Source organism: Pseudopodoces humilis, chromosome 6 (assembly GCF_049639895.1).
Source record: "Pseudopodoces humilis isolate 2021_Gansu_Grassland_sample_001 chromosome 6, ASM4963989v1, whole genome shotgun sequence".
Lineage (NCBI taxonomy): Eukaryota > Metazoa > Chordata > Aves > Passeriformes > Paridae > Pseudopodoces > Pseudopodoces humilis.
Window position 1 is genome coordinate 87,161 of NC_142205.1, and position 17,344 is coordinate 104,504.

General features: G+C 42.4%; 1 protein-coding gene across 1 annotated transcript in view; it reads left to right on the top strand.

Moving 5' to 3' along the window:
• The window catches only part of ATRN (attractin), a 148,726-nt gene that overhangs the window by 53,244 nt on the left and 78,138 nt on the right, over positions 1 to 17,344 (top strand). The window contains exons 9-16 of the mRNA XM_088056270.1: positions 1,481 to 1,664; positions 3,915 to 4,069; positions 8,525 to 8,609; positions 10,084 to 10,304; positions 11,463 to 11,584; positions 12,096 to 12,234; positions 14,313 to 14,494; positions 16,683 to 16,899. Coding sequence (XP_087912396.1) covers positions 1,481 to 1,664; positions 3,915 to 4,069; positions 8,525 to 8,609; positions 10,084 to 10,304; positions 11,463 to 11,584; positions 12,096 to 12,234; positions 14,313 to 14,494; positions 16,683 to 16,899 — 1,305 coding nt within the window. The remainder of the gene's footprint in view (positions 1 to 1,480; positions 1,665 to 3,914; positions 4,070 to 8,524; positions 8,610 to 10,083; positions 10,305 to 11,462; positions 11,585 to 12,095; positions 12,235 to 14,312; positions 14,495 to 16,682; positions 16,900 to 17,344) is intronic.

Genomic DNA, 17,344 nt, shown 5'->3' on the forward strand with positions numbered 1-17,344 from the left:
ATCCTGGAATGGTCCAGGCTCTGATTTTAGGATCCAGAGATTTCTACTATCACCAGTGGAGAAGCACAGGAAGCTTTTCAGGTAAACTGAACTTCTACCTAACTCAGAAGTGGAGGCACGTTCCTGGCTCCACAGACCATGTAGACATCCTAGTTAAGCACAGGAAGTTCACAACAGGAATGTGCTGGTTATTCTCGGGAATAATGGCCCTGTCTGCACTTTGGACCTGTTATCCTTGTCCTCCAGTCATGCTGATCCAGAGGATCTACTGGAGCCTGATTCTCTGCAGTCCATGTGGGCGAGATTTTTTCCTCTATGAGAAATCCAGAGAGAACCAGAGTGTGTTGGGGCAGTGATTTGTTTTTGCCATGTGTGATCTTGCAGACTGTTCAGTTCCTTTGCCGTTTGTGTGCCTGCTCTGGCCTGGAGTTGGGAAGCTTGTATACAGGGGTTTCATTCAGCACTTACTACAGAGATTTGGTGTGTAATCTGGTATTTTTATTTCAGTTGTCATTATAATACGTCTGAAGTGATTCAGACCAATGTTATTTTAGTGAGTGAGATATAGGATCATGAATCACATGTTAGTTTTTAACTGCAGTGTTCTTCACAGTCAGACTTGGCTTCAGTGCTATCTGGCTTTATATATATATTTATATATATACATATATAATGTAAAAGTGCTCTTGAGTCCCATTCCAAATCAAGTCACAGTGCTGGTGATAGTAAAAGATTTTAAAATCATATAAAATCTGGGGAGTTTGAAAGAAAGTTAGGCTTGGCAAGCCCTGGGAAAAGTGTTAAAAGGGGGCACTGGGAAATGTTAGGCCTTGTGCTTGCTAAAATCATGTGAAACTGCACCTGTGTAGTCAGCATATGATAAATGATACAATTGTTAGATGTGATTAGATATAATTATTGTTTAAAGAATCATGAGAAGCTATGTTAGCAGTTTGGTGGGATCATGAGAAATCCATGCTTGGGTAAAATCAATGCATGCAATAGAACAATGTAAGCTTAATAATTAATATGTAAGTTATATAATGACAGAATATAAAAACATGTTCAGCTCAAAACCAAGGCGGGTCAGATTTGGGTATGTGCACCCCTGACACCCAGAGCTCTTTAATAAAGCACCTTCATGTAATCATTCTGTGATGATGTGTGTTCCTGAACGCAAACACTGGCATTTTCATGTCATTGAAATGCAATCTATTATTTGTCTAGTTTTTATTTCTCATTTACTTAGCTTGTGAGCAAAATGTAATAAATGACTGTGGAAGAGGTATTTCTGCTCCAATTAAAAATACCTGGCAATGCTTCTTGACAACAGACTTTTTGAAGGAGAATGTTTCTGATTATGAAGTGATAGAGGCAGTGTCTAGATCTGAGTCAAGGGAATCCCAGTTTATTTCACCACATTGTTGATGAGTTATTAATGCTGAGAAGTTAACCATGTTTTGTCACTCATATTTTTCAGTGACAAATACCTGGAGCATCTTACAGACGAGTGGAGCTTTGGTGCAAGGAGGATATGGTCACAGCAGTGTTTATGATCCAAATACGAGATCAATCTACATCCATGGGGGTTACAAAGCATTCAGTGCCAACAAGTACAGGCTGGCAGATGATTTGTACAAATATGAAGTTGATTCCCATATGTGGTAAGTGGTTCTTCTTCTGTCTTTTTCCTGTTTCCTCCCCTGTCAGTTTTGTTTCTAGTGAACAAGATAATGGGTATTTGATAAGGGTACAGTGGCTTATACATACCTGAATTCAGGATAGATGCTGTGATCTTGGATCTCTTGTTTTTATGTCCCGTTATGAATAGAGAATGATACAATCAATATCATCAGGGCTGTGAACAAGCCAAGAGATCCATTTTAATCTTTTGTTTGATTCAAGCTGAAAAGAAAAATATTTGATGTTTTTTTCATGCTAGGCATGCAGCCTGTGCATATGAGTGCAGTTACTGCAGTCAAGCAAGTGATAATCATTCTGCAGTTAAGGCTGTAAAAGAATTTCTATTATAACCCTATTTTCTTCTGGCTCTATAACTGCTTGAAATGTTCATTTCTTAAGCTGAAATCTTCTGGGATTTGTTCAGCCCAAAGGTGAGTTTTATTAAAAAGCTATAGCCACACTTCATAGCCTGGAGCAACAGAGGTGAAATACATTTTCCTTAATTCTGTGTTTTTCTTAACATTGATTCTAAAGGCTCCTGACAAAGAGGAGACTGTCTTTTGGGTTAACATATGTAAATTTGAGTCACTACATCTCTTATTAGGTGTTAAAATAGCTTGTGTTTCTGCAACATCTGTTTGTGAGTCTGTACTGATGAGGAAGGTAATGAGTGACTAATTTCCAACCCCCTCCTTCCCACACAGTTGTACACACAGAAATAACCCCACTTCCTCTCTGGATGAATTTGATCTTCCACTTCAGCCATGGAGTGGACAAATCTGCCTGAGTAGGCAGAACCTTAACAAAGTGACAATGTTCTTCCAAACTCTTGCAGCACAAATTTTCTTTTGTGACACTTATTTTGTCAGTCTGGCAAGCCCTGTTGAACAAGTGGAGAGTGTAGGACTATCTGGTCATATCTATCTCTGCGTTCTTTTGTGTCCTTGACTCTTTGTTTTATTCTTCAGTGATTTAGGCCCTCTATTTCCTTGTTAAATCTCACTACCTTCCCATGGGCCCTCTTCTTGAGTTCCTTCAGGTCCCTCTGGAACAAATCCTGTCCCAAAGGTGCATCAACCACACACTCAATTTGATGTTCCTTAGTGGAAGGGACCTTAAAACTCAACCCATTCCACCCCTTTTCACTGTCCCAGGAGCTCCAGCCCCAGTGTCCAGCCTGGCCCTGGGCACTGCCAGGGATCCAAGGACAGCCCCAGCTGCTCTGGGCACCTGTGCCAGGCACTGCCCACCCTGCCAGGAACAATTCCTGCCCAAAATCCCATCCAGCCCTGCCCTCTGGCACTGGGAGCCATTCCCTGGCTCCTGTCCCTGCAGCCCTTGGCCCCAGTCCCTCTCCAGCTCTCCTGGAGCCCCTGCAGGGACTCTCAGCATTCCCTGCATTTTGCCCTTCTCCAGGGGAACATTCCCAGCTCTCCCAGCCTGGCTCCAGAGCAGAGGGGCTCCAGCCCTGGAGCAGCTCCGGGGCCTCCTCTGGACTCTCTCCAGCAGCTCCACGTCCTCCTGCTCTTGGCCCCGGGGCTGGGGCAGCTCTGCAGGTGGGGCCTCACCTGAGCAGGGCAGAGGGGCAGCATCTTCTTCAACACAAATCCTCTCAGAAAAGTAGGAAAAGTCTCAGAAATACGATCCTCTGTGTTCAGTGCCGTTAATCCTACTGATTAATCTTGAGCTCAGTGGTGAGTTTGATTAGTGCTTCCCATGATTTAGTCATCGATGAGCCAGCGTGTTGTACAGGTATTAACCTGCAGGATTCCATTTTCAGGAGCTGTATAGATTTCCTTAAAATAGAATTTTTAGTTGTGAGCAACAGATGCTGCCCAGTGTGAAAGAATTTTTTGGGTTACTATAAAAGCAGAGTTACTACAAAATATTGGAGCCTTCCCAGGCTTTGTTCAAAAGACAAGTTAGTGGGAAAACTTAAGAATCCCTAGGGAAGGAATTGATGATTTGAAGATCCGTAGCTTTGGAAAGAGGCTCTCATAGATATATTTCTCCTATTAATTGGCAAAGCAAATAGAAAGATGAGAATGAAATTACAGGTGGAATTGAACAGTGTGGAATGTCATTGTTAAGCACCTCATTAGAAAAGTAGTTAGATACTATCACCTTCCTCCCTGCACCCTCAAAATGTTCTTCAGCTTGGATTTATGGAGTGTTTTGCCATTGCCAGGCACTTAGCAGTCTCATTAATACATATATTTTTATTTCTGAAGGACTATTTTGAAAGACAGCCGATTTTTCCGCTACTTGCACACAGCTGTGATAGTGAGTGGGACCATGCTGGTGTTTGGAGGAAACACTCACAATGACACCTCCATGAGCCATGGAGCCAAGTGCTTTTCTTCAGATTTTATGGCCTATGATATTGGTAAGTTCTTGCAGAAATTATAACAAACCCCCAAATACTTGGCTGTTCCCAGGGGGCTGTCCTCAGTTTGTCTCTAGAATGCCTGATTTACATGTGGGTGTGTTATCCCAAATGGTGCTGGGCACAGGGATATGCAACAGGAGAGGCTCATTAGCCTGCTACAGAATTCCAGGCAAATGAGGTGCAGTGATTTCCAGTTACAGACAACAGCAGTTCCTTTGTCAACAGTTTATACACAACCTTGGGCATTAAAAGTTAGGTTTTAAAGGGCATATTGTTACAGAATCATAAAACCATGGAAACATTAAGGAAAAAACCTTTAAGATCAAGTTCAACTGGCAACCCAGCACCACCAGCAGTTTTACCACTAAACCACGTCCTCAAGTGCCACATCCACATTTTGAACATCCACGTTTTTTGAACACTTCCAGAGACAGTGACTGCATCACTGCCCTAGGCTGCTCGTTCCAGTGTTTTGCAACCCTCTGCATGAAAAAATACTTCCTAATATCTAATCTATGTCTTCCCTGGCTCAGCTTGAGTCTGTTTCCTGCCCTGCTCTCTCAGCCATAAATCTGTTCTGATATTTTGAGTGTGTTTTAATCTATGATTGGTCAAAAATTTAAGTTCTTAGGACAGTTACAAGCACTAGACCCTGTTGGAACTCAGCCTGTACAGTGCACGCTCTTGTTTTAACTGCTTTATTCAATAATAAAGCCCAATTACTAGGTTGGATTTGCTGACTTTCAATAGCCAGGAGAGGGCAGCATTTATTTGTGGATTTGGATTCCTGAGACTGACTTTAAGAAGAACAAGGAAAGAGGTGAAATAACATTAAAGGAGGTACATACACACCCAGGTAATTCACAATGGGCAAAAATGCCACTCAGTAGTACTCTGACATTCACCTTTTGCTCTCAGAGTGCTCTAAATATGGCTTCCCTGAAATAATCCTGTAAATCTGAAATCTCAGAGTGGCTGTTCATCAAGATCTCTCTCCTGGTTCGTGAGAGGAAAATGCGAGTGAATACTTGGGTCGTCAGGGTTTGTTATCCGTGTGCCCTTTTGCTCTCTGTTACAGCAATCATCCCACTCTGCCTCTTGTGATTTCTAGTCACATCCCTCTGGAACCTTTGTGTGCTCCTAGAGAGCTTTATTTTGATTTTTCTTTTAATTGAAGAATTAAAATGAGGTATTTGACCAGGTTGCATGGGGCTTGGAGCAGCCTGGTCTAGTGGAAGTTGTTCCTGCCCTTGGCTCAGAGCTGAAATTACATTGTTTTAAGGTGCCATCCAGCCCAAAGTATTTTGTCATTCTGTGGCAGTCATGAACAGTTTGATTTTTTCAAACTTTGGTAGCAACAGTGATAGATTTTTCTTTCTGCATTCTGCTATATGCCCTGAACTGTTGAACTCTCTGTTAGGTCTAAAACACAAATTGCATTAATTTGACAAAATATGCCAATAATGATGTTCATTTTGATTCAGTTTGGGTAACAGACAGGTTCATGTTACATGACATGAGTGATGTAGTCCACATCCCCAGTTCTTACCAGATATCCACTGATGTGTGTGGAGCTTACATTGATTTTACCTCACATGATGGGTGAGAAATGTTCTTGTGTCCCCTCATTCCTTAGAGAAGAGGCTCTCAGCCTGAAAAGAACATTTTTTTTTTTCAGAAATAAGACCACTTATTTTATTCTCTTCATTGCAGGAGTCATTGTGCATCCCATTTCTTTATCCCAAGTGGCTAGGAATGCACTAGGGTGGAGGCTCATCATTTGTGTCACAGCAGAAACACCTTTTCAGTGGTTCTTGATGCATGATCTCTGCAGTAATTAATTACCCTGGTCATGCTCATGTTGGTCTCCATGGGAATAAGCCCATATAACCCCCGTTATCTATCCCTTCATGCTCCCAAGGCACAAGTTACCCAGGAGAAAACCCAGCAAGGTCAGTTGATACTGAAAGCCTTCAGTGGAGAAGCTTAATCATTTTCTTTATTCCCTACTTTTATAATATGATGTCTGGCTGCTTTATTTGTTTTTTACATCTTGTTGATTAGTGATCATGACTGATTAATGATCACAGTGATGATTGGAAGACTGGAGAGAAGTGGAATTAAACCCAGTCTGAAACAAATGCCTCAAACCGAGGTCTTCTCCTTAACCTTTGCCATTAAAGCTTATTTTGATAGTAACTAATTTTATTTACATCATCAAATTTTTCTGGTTTTCCCTCCTCAAATTTCCAAGTAATCAGAGCACATGCACTGAGTATTGGGAGGACATAAAATCTTTTTTCAGCGTGGGGCAATGCTAACAGCTTGCACTGAGATGTGTGCTGGGGGTGAGCAATAAAAATTCTTAAATACTTTTTTATCCTCTACTTGACCAGGTTGGGGAATGTTCAGCCCAAATTGTCCAGGTATTGCTTAGTTTGCACAGGTTTCAGGATAACACTCCAGCTGTGTGCATGTGTTATTCTCGATTCTCAGGACAAGCCTTTGTATTGTTGACATTTGGGTTGGGTGAGCACTTGGACAGAGCTGCCTCACAGTATTTTCACTATTTTCTGCTGACTGAAATGGCCAATTAGCTCTTTCTGTCCCCAAAACTGGTCTCTATGGCCTTTGTCCAAAAGCTTCCTGCTCTGCAGAAGCTTTGGATGGAAAAATGCCTCACTTAATCCTCCACCTGCTACTTATATAAAGGTGCTACTTTTAAATTGATCTTGTCTCCCCACAGAAGAGAAACTAAAACTCTTCTATTTACCCCATCGAAATTCTGATTCTGATGACAAACACAGGGAGAGGCTGGATGTTTTCCTAGTTGATGCGTTCTGTTTGAACAGTACATTTAAGGAATCCTGGCATTGTAAGTTTTAGGTTAAGTCAGGAAGGAGAAGATTCTTCGTAGTCTCAGAATTACTCAGTTTTTCCAATACTTGATCTCTGGTTAAAAAAGGAGAAGAAGCTTAGAAAGAAAAATATTTCAGGCCTTCTATTAATCTAGAAAAACATGTTTCTTGGCCTCACATAACACACAACTTAATGGCTAAAAATTTGCAAATTGCTGTCCAATTTTTCTGAAGTCTCCTATTAAAAATTGGAACTGTCATGCTTGGCTTGTGTGTAATGCTGGGCTAGGTAAATTCTTTGAAAATGGAGCAAATGACATGTAAAAATAAATTTCAAAATCACAGTTTATCAAAGTACGAAATCTAGCTGTGTATTCTGTCTTTTCTTTATCAGCGCTCTTTAACAAAATTGCTCTGCATCTGTTGTTTTATCCAACAATTCTCCAATTAAATTTAATAAAAATTATAACTTTTTTTCCTTTGCCCTTGCAGTTTATCCATGGAATAGTTTTTTTGTGGGTTTGTTTTTTTTTGCAGATGGTCAGTCCATGACACAGTGGTTTTATCTCGTATTAAAGAATCTTAGGAGTATTTGAGGGCTCTGTAGATCTTTACAGAAGATTGACTTTTCTGTCTTAATTGTGTAAATTGAATCTAAATTGTGTAAATTGCCTCTGGGATATTGGCCCCCAAGGTGATCCATTCCCTTTATGAAGTTTAAGTGTTAGGAGTTGGGCTGACTTTTCCTACTTTTGTTCCTTTGCTCAGTGGGTTAGATGTTTCTTAATTTGTTTTTTCTCCCATGCTGCCCAAAGGAAAAAATTACCTGAGAAACCAAGTAAAAAATGAAGCAGAACTTATAAATTTTATGCTAATAGAAAAAGATGGAATAATCTAACATTGTATTAAAAGAGAAAAACAGCCACAAATCCTTAAGCTATGATGAGTGAAAAATATTTTCAAAAACATGGGTATCTGCCCTCTAGGAACATAATGGCAATGGGAGAAGTAAAAAAAGATAAGTCTCTGTTCTCAGTGATACTGGTTGGGGGCAAAACTGCAAATTATTCATGTATAAACAGATAAAACCAGAAGTTGTTACATCGTGAAAAATCCTACTAGGAAAGGAGGAAAAGCAGCTTCTTCTTGTCCTGTTCCCTGAGAGGAGAGCCTGGCTGTCCCCTCCTGCCAGGGACTTGTGCAGAGCCAGAAATTCCCCCTGAGCCTCCTTTGCTCCAGCCTGAGCCCCTTCCCAGCTCCCTCAGGAATTCTCCAGCCCCTTCCCAGCTCCCTCAGGAATTCTCCAGCCCCTTCCCAGCTCCCTCAGGAATTCTCCAGCCCCTTCCCAGCTCCCTCAGGAATTCTCCAGCCCCTTCCCAGCTCCCTCAGGAATTCTCCAGCCCCTTCCCAGCTCCCTCAGGAATTCTCCAGCCCCTTCCCAGCTCTGTTCCCTTCCCTGGGCTCCCTCCAGCCCCTCAGGGCCTTTAACGAAAGATCACAGGTGCTTTGGCATCTTCTAGGAAGGATCATGCTGTGTGAGTTCTCCTTCATTATCCAGAGAAACATTTCTGAAATGGGTGTTTTTCACTTCCAGCCTGTGATCGATGGTCTGTCCTCCCTCGCCCAGCTCTCCAGCACGATGTGAACAGGTTTGGGCACTCTGCTGTGCTGTACAACAGGTAAGGGCAGAGCTGTTCCCCAGCTCTGGGAATGTGCACGTGTGGATGAGGAGCTCTGGAGCACCTGAGGGGCTGTCACAAACCTCCTTGTCCACGGGGGTCTGGGCTGCCCCATCCCTGCAGGTGTCCAAGGCCAGCTTGGAGGGAGTTTGGAGCAACCTGGTTTAGTGGAAGGTGTCCCTGCCCATGGCATGGGGTGGAATGAGGTGGAATTTAAGGTTCCTTCCCATCCAAACCATTCTGTGAATCTCTGAAATTTTTCAGATCTTTATTCTTGTATTGTCTTCAGTATTCATCTGTTACATCAGCCCTTCTTCACTGGGCTAAACTGTCTCAGTTCACTTTGTTTTTTCAATAATTTGACTTTTTAAAATTATTTTTATATATATTTCTATTTTTTATTTATTTCATAATTTTGCATTTCAGTGTATTTCACAGTTATTTCTTAGCTGCACTGACAACATTTATTTTGAAATCTGAATTTCAGTCATGCTTTTTTAAATTTTCTTTTTTAAATTTTTTACGTTCCTTATCCTATGGGGCTGCTCTTCCTCAGGTACGTGAAGTCCAGTACTTGGGTGAAATCTTAGGTGAGATTTTGGCTGTTAAGCCTTAGACACTGTACTGGTATCCCGGCTTCCAGAATACCTGTTACTGAATCATTGCAACCAAGTTTGAGAAATTAATTTCATAGGAGTTCTAAAATAGAATGAAAATCATAATAAAAATATTTACTATTCAACCAAAACTTATCTGTTATTTAACCAAAACTTATCTTGGCTCTCCTTCACCATAGTTTTAAAGGTGCATTGACAGACATGGATGCACAGAGAATTTTTATGTGACATTTTTGTATAGCTACTAAAATTTAATGTTTTGCCTAGTGCAGCTGTGATACTGAGGGAGGTTTGAAGTCCCCCACTCCTCCCCCTACAAAATACTATTTATATTGGGGGTTGTTTGGGGTTTTTTAATTGATGCAGTGACTCTGCTCAGTTGTTACCAGCCATGCAAAGTGTGGTTTTCTTGCAGAGGAGCAGAGAGAGTGACAGCACCAGTCGTTCGTTGTCAGTTTCTGAACTCTGGTTTAATCCTGTGATACCATCTCCATAATTTTTAGCCTTCCTCTGTGCCTTTCCAGTGTAGATTACAGGAGGATCCCACATTTTTTGCAGCATTTTATGTATAATCATGTTGATCAAGTCCCCTGAAAGTTTTGGCTGAAGGGGAAGATTCGTTCATGACCTTGAATAGCTTTGAGTCTGTGTTGAGTCTCGCTGGCTTCTCTGAAACGGTGAAATTTGTCTGACCTTTTCTTTAGTGCCCCTCTTAACCAAGAGCTATTTATTTGGATTTATATATGCTGGCATGTAATAAAGCACTTCCCTCAGACCTTAAATCCCATTTACTTGGAGCGGTGGTCTGGCCATGAAACAGCTGTGAATTTTTCTCTCTTTACTTCCATGTTGTCCAGCACCATGTACGTATTTGGAGGCTTCAACAGCCTCCTCCTGAGTGACATCCTGAAGTTCACACCTGAGAGATGTGAGGCTTTTGACAAGGAGACGTCCTGCCTTCGGGCAGGTCCTGGTGTCAGATGTGTGTGGGCTCCCCGCCCTCCTCGCTGCATCCCCTGGGAAAATGCAACAGTGGAGCAGCAGCAAAAGGTCTTTGAAGACTGTCCTGCCAAGCCAGGTATGTGTCACATTCTTTCTATTCCCTTTTCTGAAAGGTGTGCAGGCTCTTTTTCCGAATTCTGTCCTTTGTTAATTGTAAGTCATTACAAGGCCAGTTTTAGATGGGGGGCTGTGGTTGTCCTTCCTGGGAGCCCTTCCTCTGACCAAGGGTCATGGAGATGGGGAGATGTTTCTATCTACTGCTTCTGAAACTGCTTGTTCATGAGATCTTTTTCCTACCCTGCTTCTTGGATTTACTTTTCTACCCCTAACAAACATCACCAGCCAGGAACCAGGCCTGGACCATCATTCTGTAAATATTTGCTCCAAGAATTGACCTTGTGAGAGCCAAGAATTTGCTGAAGAGCACCACAGGGCAAGGAAGGGCATCTGGATTCCTGGTGGAGTTATCCTGTACTCTTCAAAGGAGACAGCAGGAATACTGCTTTAGGAAAAGTTACTTTATTTTTTTGGCAGGGGGTTGGTGCCAGATTATCTTCAAGGTCCCTTCCAACCCAAACCATTCTGGGATTCTATGATTCTATGTATAGAGGCATATAAAATGAATTAATGTTTCAAGGTCTGATTCCTGTATTTCCTCTTAGGAAAATTTTAAACAGCTTTAACCTGATACGTTCATTGCTCTGAATTGATTATAGAACCCTTGATTCTGTAACAGATGTGCAGCCTTTAATTATTTAATAGAAACTAATGTAAAGGGACATTGCCGGGCTCTCAATGTACAATAAATTTGCACAAAATATAGGCAATAAATAATTGGAAAGATGAATGAAAAGTTCACATGAAAATGCTCCACTTGAAAGCCAGGGTTGCAGGAAGATGGGCCTGTGATGGGAGATGGCCACTGTCTTTGTGGAATATCCTCTGCCATCGTTTCCCTGGGCATTAATGTGTCTTAGTTCATGTGCTTCCATGTCTTGGTGCATTATTTTCTGGTGGTGTGTTTTAGGGCTCCATGGGCACTAAAAATGATTGCTGTTGTAAATAAAATCAATTTTCTATCAGTTCAAACACATGAAAGTACCTGATTTTAGTTGCTAACAGAAAATCTACAGGCACTGCTATTTGGTTGTATCTTTTGCTGTAAATAATCAAGTTCTTAGAGCTCTGTCAGGAAATGCCTGTTTTTGGTCATGCAGGTTTTTTTCTTTGATAGTTGTAGACAATGAAAAATGTGATCAGATTACAGACTGCTACAGCTGCACAGCCAACACAAACAGCTGTCAGTGGTGTTCTGACCAGTGTATCCCAGCACACAACAACTGCACAGAGGAACAGGTAATGGCTCTTAACACTTCCTTAATTTAACTTTACCCTTTGGAATAGCAAATGTCCACATTTTCTGTCAGTATTATGATCCCTGTTTTGTTATTCCCAGTGCATGTATAGCTCAGAAGTGCTATATGCTTGGATTTTTTCAATTTGATCCAAGGGTTTTGTGTGGTATTTTCCAATGAATTTAGGAGGATGGCTGTGGGCAGAGGAAGAGTTGGAGGTTTTACCATGGTATGATTATTCGTTAATCACATTTTTGATTTGATATAAATAGGGCTTTCCCTAGAAAACAAAACAGCCCTCTTGTAAAAGCTTTAGTAGTGGAAAACTTGTCAGGTGGTGTTTGGGGGAATATCTTGGCTAACCAGTCCAGACTGTGCCCAGTTCCACAGCTTTTGGATATATAAATTGCTTTGTAGAGCTGAACAGTGATATTTAGTGTCGTAATCATGGCTGTTATAAAACCACATGGCTTGCACACTGGAAAAAGCCTCACTTGTGCTATTTATTTTAGGTTCCTGTTACTCTCTATGACAATTGTCCTAAGGATAATCCTGCCTATTACTGTAACAAAAAGACGAGTTGTAAAAGCTGTGCCATGGATCAAAACTGTCAGTGGGAACCTAGGAATCAGGAGTGCATTGCTTTGCCAGGTGGGTACTGGTGGCATAACCCAAATTCATCCACTCCAAAAGTTGTTACGTGGTTTTAAAATTTTTGTTGGTTTTACCCCCAAATCTGTATTTTTTTGTGTTAAGATGGAGCAAATAGTGTTCTTTAATCATACCAGCTTTGGTATGAAACTTCATTTGTAGTAAATCCAGCAAGTCTGCTGGAGCATTTTTCAGTCCCAGTTGTCTGAAGAGGACTATGATCACTCATATAATTATTAGGCTGTATTTTATTTCTCCCTTTTCATTTGATAAAAGCTGTTGATAATAGGCTTCTGCAAGATATTAGATTTAATAATGCATGCTATTTAATTTAGGAACTAAAATTGTGCAAAAGCATAATGGCATATACTGGACAAATGAGGCAAGTAACACCTGGAGTGTTTAAGGAAAATTCTCCTGTTAGAGTATTTCCAGTGGAGCTCAGAAGAGTTGGTTATTAGTTCCCTTGCAGTACATTTTTTTTTTTCCCCAGTGACTGGGAGGGAAGTATAGGCTAAGTGATTAACATTTGTGGGTAATAAAATATAGAGAAAGGGGAGAAAACCCATTAGGCAGGACAAGTTAATGGACATGGAAAGCCTTCCCCTAGGAACTGGTAGGTCTGGTCATGTCCAGGTCTCGTGTTTTCCAGTCTGCAATGGTTTAAAATTGAGAAGACTTTGAAGAAGAGCAATGAAAGTGAAAAAACATCTTTTAGTGAGAGAGATAAAGAGCTTGGTCTGTTTTATTTGATGCAGAAAAGGGGATGACCTGATCATATGTATAAAAAGCTCGTCTGAAAAATTGACACTTGAGAGCTTTTCCATCTGTTAAGTCTGAATTCACACTGGAAATGTCCATCAGGGTTTTTTCTTTAAGGGAAATAATTAATCACAAAGTGTAAGGAGTTCTTCAGTAGTGGGGTTGTGCTCAAGTTGAAGCACGGATTAATCGTAGAAGTTCGTGCTGTGGACAGGATTAGCACAACAACCCTCTCCTGACAAAAGGTCCCCTGAAAACTGTGGCTTCAAGACATCAACCAAATGCAAATTCGTTTTTTTCCTCTTTCTCCTACAACAATTTTACTATTCAACATTGTAATAAGTGCTTTGATTATGAACTGCAGATAACCAAATGCTGATATTGATTGCTAAATCGATTTGCTTTTCCTCCAATATTATTACGTATCAGCATATCAATATATCAACACACCTCTAAGTCATACTGGTTTAGGATGGGGCTGTAGGTATTTCTTAGTGGAAGGGTTCATAGAATCATTAAGGCTGGAAAATATCTCCAAGATCATCATCAAGTTCAACCTCTGTCCCAACCTCGCCTTGGCACTAAGCCACAGCACCAGGGGCCATATCTGCTCATTTTCTGAACACTTCCAGGGGTGGGGACTCCAGCACTGACCTGGGCAGACCCTTCCAATGCTTGGCAACACTTTCAGAGAAGAAATTTTCCCTATTATGCAACCTAAACCTTTCCTGGCACAACTTGAGGGCATTTCCCCTTGTTCCCTGGGAGCAGGGCCCAAATCCCCCCGGCTGTCCCCTCCTGCCAGGAACTTGTGCAGAGCCAGAAATTCCCCCTGAGCCTCCTTTGCTCCAGCCTGAGCCCCTTCCCAGCTCCCTCAGGAATTCTCCAGCCCCTTCCCAGCTCCCTCAGGAATTCTCCAGCCCCTTCCCAGCTCCCTCAGGAATTCTCCAGCCCCTTCCCAGCTCCCTCAGGAATTCTCCAGCCCCTTCCCAGCTCCCTCAGGAATTCTCCAGCCCCTTCCCAGCTCCCTCAGGAATTCTCCAGCCCCTTCCCAGCTCCGTTCCCTTCCCTGGCCACGCTCCAGCCCCTCCAGGGCTCTCCAGAGCTGTCCCAGCACTGGAGGTGCCCCAGCACAGGGGACGGGCACTGCCCTGGTCCTGCTGCCACCCCAGAGCTGGCACAGCCCAGGGACCAGCAGCCTCCAGTGGCCCCTTGCCCACCTGGGCTCGTGTCTTTTCATGGTTCATTCACTACCTTGATTGTTGAGAAGGTCACCTGTATCTCTGGATTTACTTTCTTTCCCACTTTGTCCCCAGAAAATATCTGTGGAACAAACTGGCATTTGGTTGGCAATTCCTGCCTGAAGATCACCAGTGCCAAGGAGAACTACGATCATGCCAAACTGTCCTGCAGGTCCAACGGTGCTCTACTGGCTTCTCTCACCACCCAGAAAAAGGTGGAATTTGTTCTGAAGGAGCTGCAGAAAATCCAGTCTTCAGTGAGTACTTCCCTTGTACACCCTTTGTGTGATAAAACTCTGGCTGTGGAGGAGTCCTTGCCAGAGTATTGTGTGCTCTGTACACAACAGAAATGCCTCTTAACCAAAACAAACTGATTTTCTTTGGAAATTCAGTGTACCCTCTGGGTGCTTCTGAGCTGAAATTGTAGAGAATGTTAATGGGAAGGATAAATATAAACATACACAGAGCCTTAGAGATATCACTTTCTGTACTGGAATCACATCCACATTTCCCTGCTGGAATACAGGACTGTAGCAGGAGCCCTCTGGTGCCCTGTGCACAATATTTTATAAATAAAAGTCCCTTTGGGGCACTGGAGGTGTTTAATGTAAAGTACTGAGTTATTTACACTGCTCAGAAAAGCAGCTGTTTAAAATGTTACCTTCTCATTCCACAGAGCTGCTTGGCTTATTTGGCGTTATTTGCGTGTGATTTAGTGGCAGGTACTTTTCTGTCGGACCCAGGGAGAAGTGATTTGGAATTGTTCCCTCTTCATGCATCCACGGAATAAATATATATTTTTCCAGTCCCTGGAAGAAGAAGGAAGATGTTCAGGTGGTGGTGCTACAGCCCTGACAAAGAATGATGCTGTGCATCTTTTCTAAACTCCTGGATTAGCCTGGAAAGCTGCTGTGGCCTGATGGCACATCAGATTAACATAATTAATAAATTATTATTATTAATAAATTAATAAATAATCAAAATAACCCCTCCTGGATCCCAGAGGGCACTCTGGGAAGCATTTTGTCTAGGAAAAGTGAGGCAGGGGGCAATAGGATTGCTTTTTTTCAAGGGAGAACATGCTCCAGTACTTAAGAGAAATATTCCCCTGTTAATACAAGAACATTTCTTGCCTTGATTCCCTTTGTAATTTTGAAGTGGAATTTCAACAATGACAGTGTTTCAGAAGGGAGTCAGTTTAGTCCAGGAGAAGGTAGGGTGCAGTTTAAACAAGATTGTTTGTTAAACCTTTTGTAAAATGATGAACCAAGCCTGGGATACTGGAAAAATTCATGATTCTGGCAGTTCCAGATGTTTCTGGATATTCCAGTAGTGAGTGTAAGTAAATTCCTAAAGACACATGGTAACCCTTCCCTCATAGTGTTTAAATCTTTACACTGAGTAAAAAAGAATTGTTAATTTACAGGTTTTTTTCCACCAACAGAGTCCTTTGAAAAGTGAGCCTAAAGAGATTAAGAGTGTGTCTTAATGGATATTAGTGTAGAATGCTTGTAAGGTGGGAAACTGTATCCTGAGCTGATCTCAAAGTGTGGGCAGCAGGGGAGGGGGGATTCTGCCCCTCTGCCCTGCTCAGGTGAGGCCCCACCTGCAGAGCTGCCCCAGGCTGGGCTGATCCCAAAGGAAAGGTGGGAATTGTGTCCCGGAGCCCCTCAGGTGAGGCCCCACCTGCAGAGCTGCCCCAGCCCCGGGGCCAAGAGCAGGAGGACGTGGAGCTGCTGGAGAGAGTCCAGAGGAGGCCCCGGAGCTGCTCCAGGGCTGGAGCCCCTCTGCTCTGGAGCCAGGCTGGGAGAGCTGGGAATGTTCCCCTGGAGAAGGGCAAAATGCAGGGAATGCTGAGAGTCCCTGCAGGGGCTCCAGGAGAGCTGGAGAGGGACTGGGGCCAAGGGCTGCAGGGACAGGAGCCAGGGAATGGCTCCCAGTGCCAGAGGGCAGGGCTGGATGGGATTTGGGACAGGAATTGTTCCCTGGCAGGGTGGGCAGTGCCTGGCACAGGTGCCCAGAGCAGCTGGGGCTGTCCCTGGATCCCTGGCAGTGCCCAAGGATGGGGCTTTCAGCGCTGGTAGCTGTGCCGGGGGAGGCTCTGCTTTGCAGTTGCTCCTATTTCAAGTAAACTGTATGTAGATATTTAGTAATAACAAGAAAATTCGTTGGTGTTAGCATGATATACTTTGTAACCCTGTTGCTGTTGGTAACTGCAGCTCTGGAGTATAAAAGTGCATAAAATCAGTTTGAAGTAGGTAATTTTTACTGATTTTAGTGGTAGAAGCACATATTATACCAACAGACCTCAAATACTCCTCCCCAAAGTGCAAGTGTGCCAAAAAACAAATTTCCAATAGAAATAGTTGTCTTAGAGGGCCTTTATATTAAGAAGTTTGTAGCCATCAACACTAATTTAGATTTGACCTGCTCCTTTATTTCTAGTCCAAAACTTTGACTCCATGGGTTGGACTAAGGAAAATCAATGTGTCCTATTGGTGCTGGGAAGACATGTCTCCCTTCACCAACACCCTCCTCCAGTGGCTTCCCAATGAACCAAGTGATGCTGGATTTTGTGGATATTTAGCTGAGCCTTCCCAGCAGGGATTGAAGGCAGCAACGTGTATCAACGAGGTCAACGGCTCTGTCTGTGAAAGGCCAGGTAACAACAGCTGTCTGCTTGATTTATAGTTTCTGAAGAGTAAAGAGAATGCAATTTGTTACATTTTAAACCAGCTGCATCATGACTTTAGCAAAGAAAAGTACTTCTGAACCATTGTTTTGTGTATGTATTTCATGCAGGAAAGAGAAATTTTATAAATAGCTCAACGTTCAAGCTATTAACTGTAAAATATTTGAAGTACATTATTTGAATTATTTTTTTCTCAATTGCATACCTGCATGTGACATTTAGGGTAATTATGGTATGGAGCAATCTCCTGTTTCAAAAAAAGAAAAAAAATAAAAGTAACTTTCCAATTCAATTCCCCTTTTTCCCCTCCCCTGCTATGTAGCCAGAGGAGGATTTTATCAAAGTTTGAAATTAATTGGCCAAGGCACTTTGGAGATACGAGAACTTTGAAAAAACGAAGCTATTTGCTTTTGGG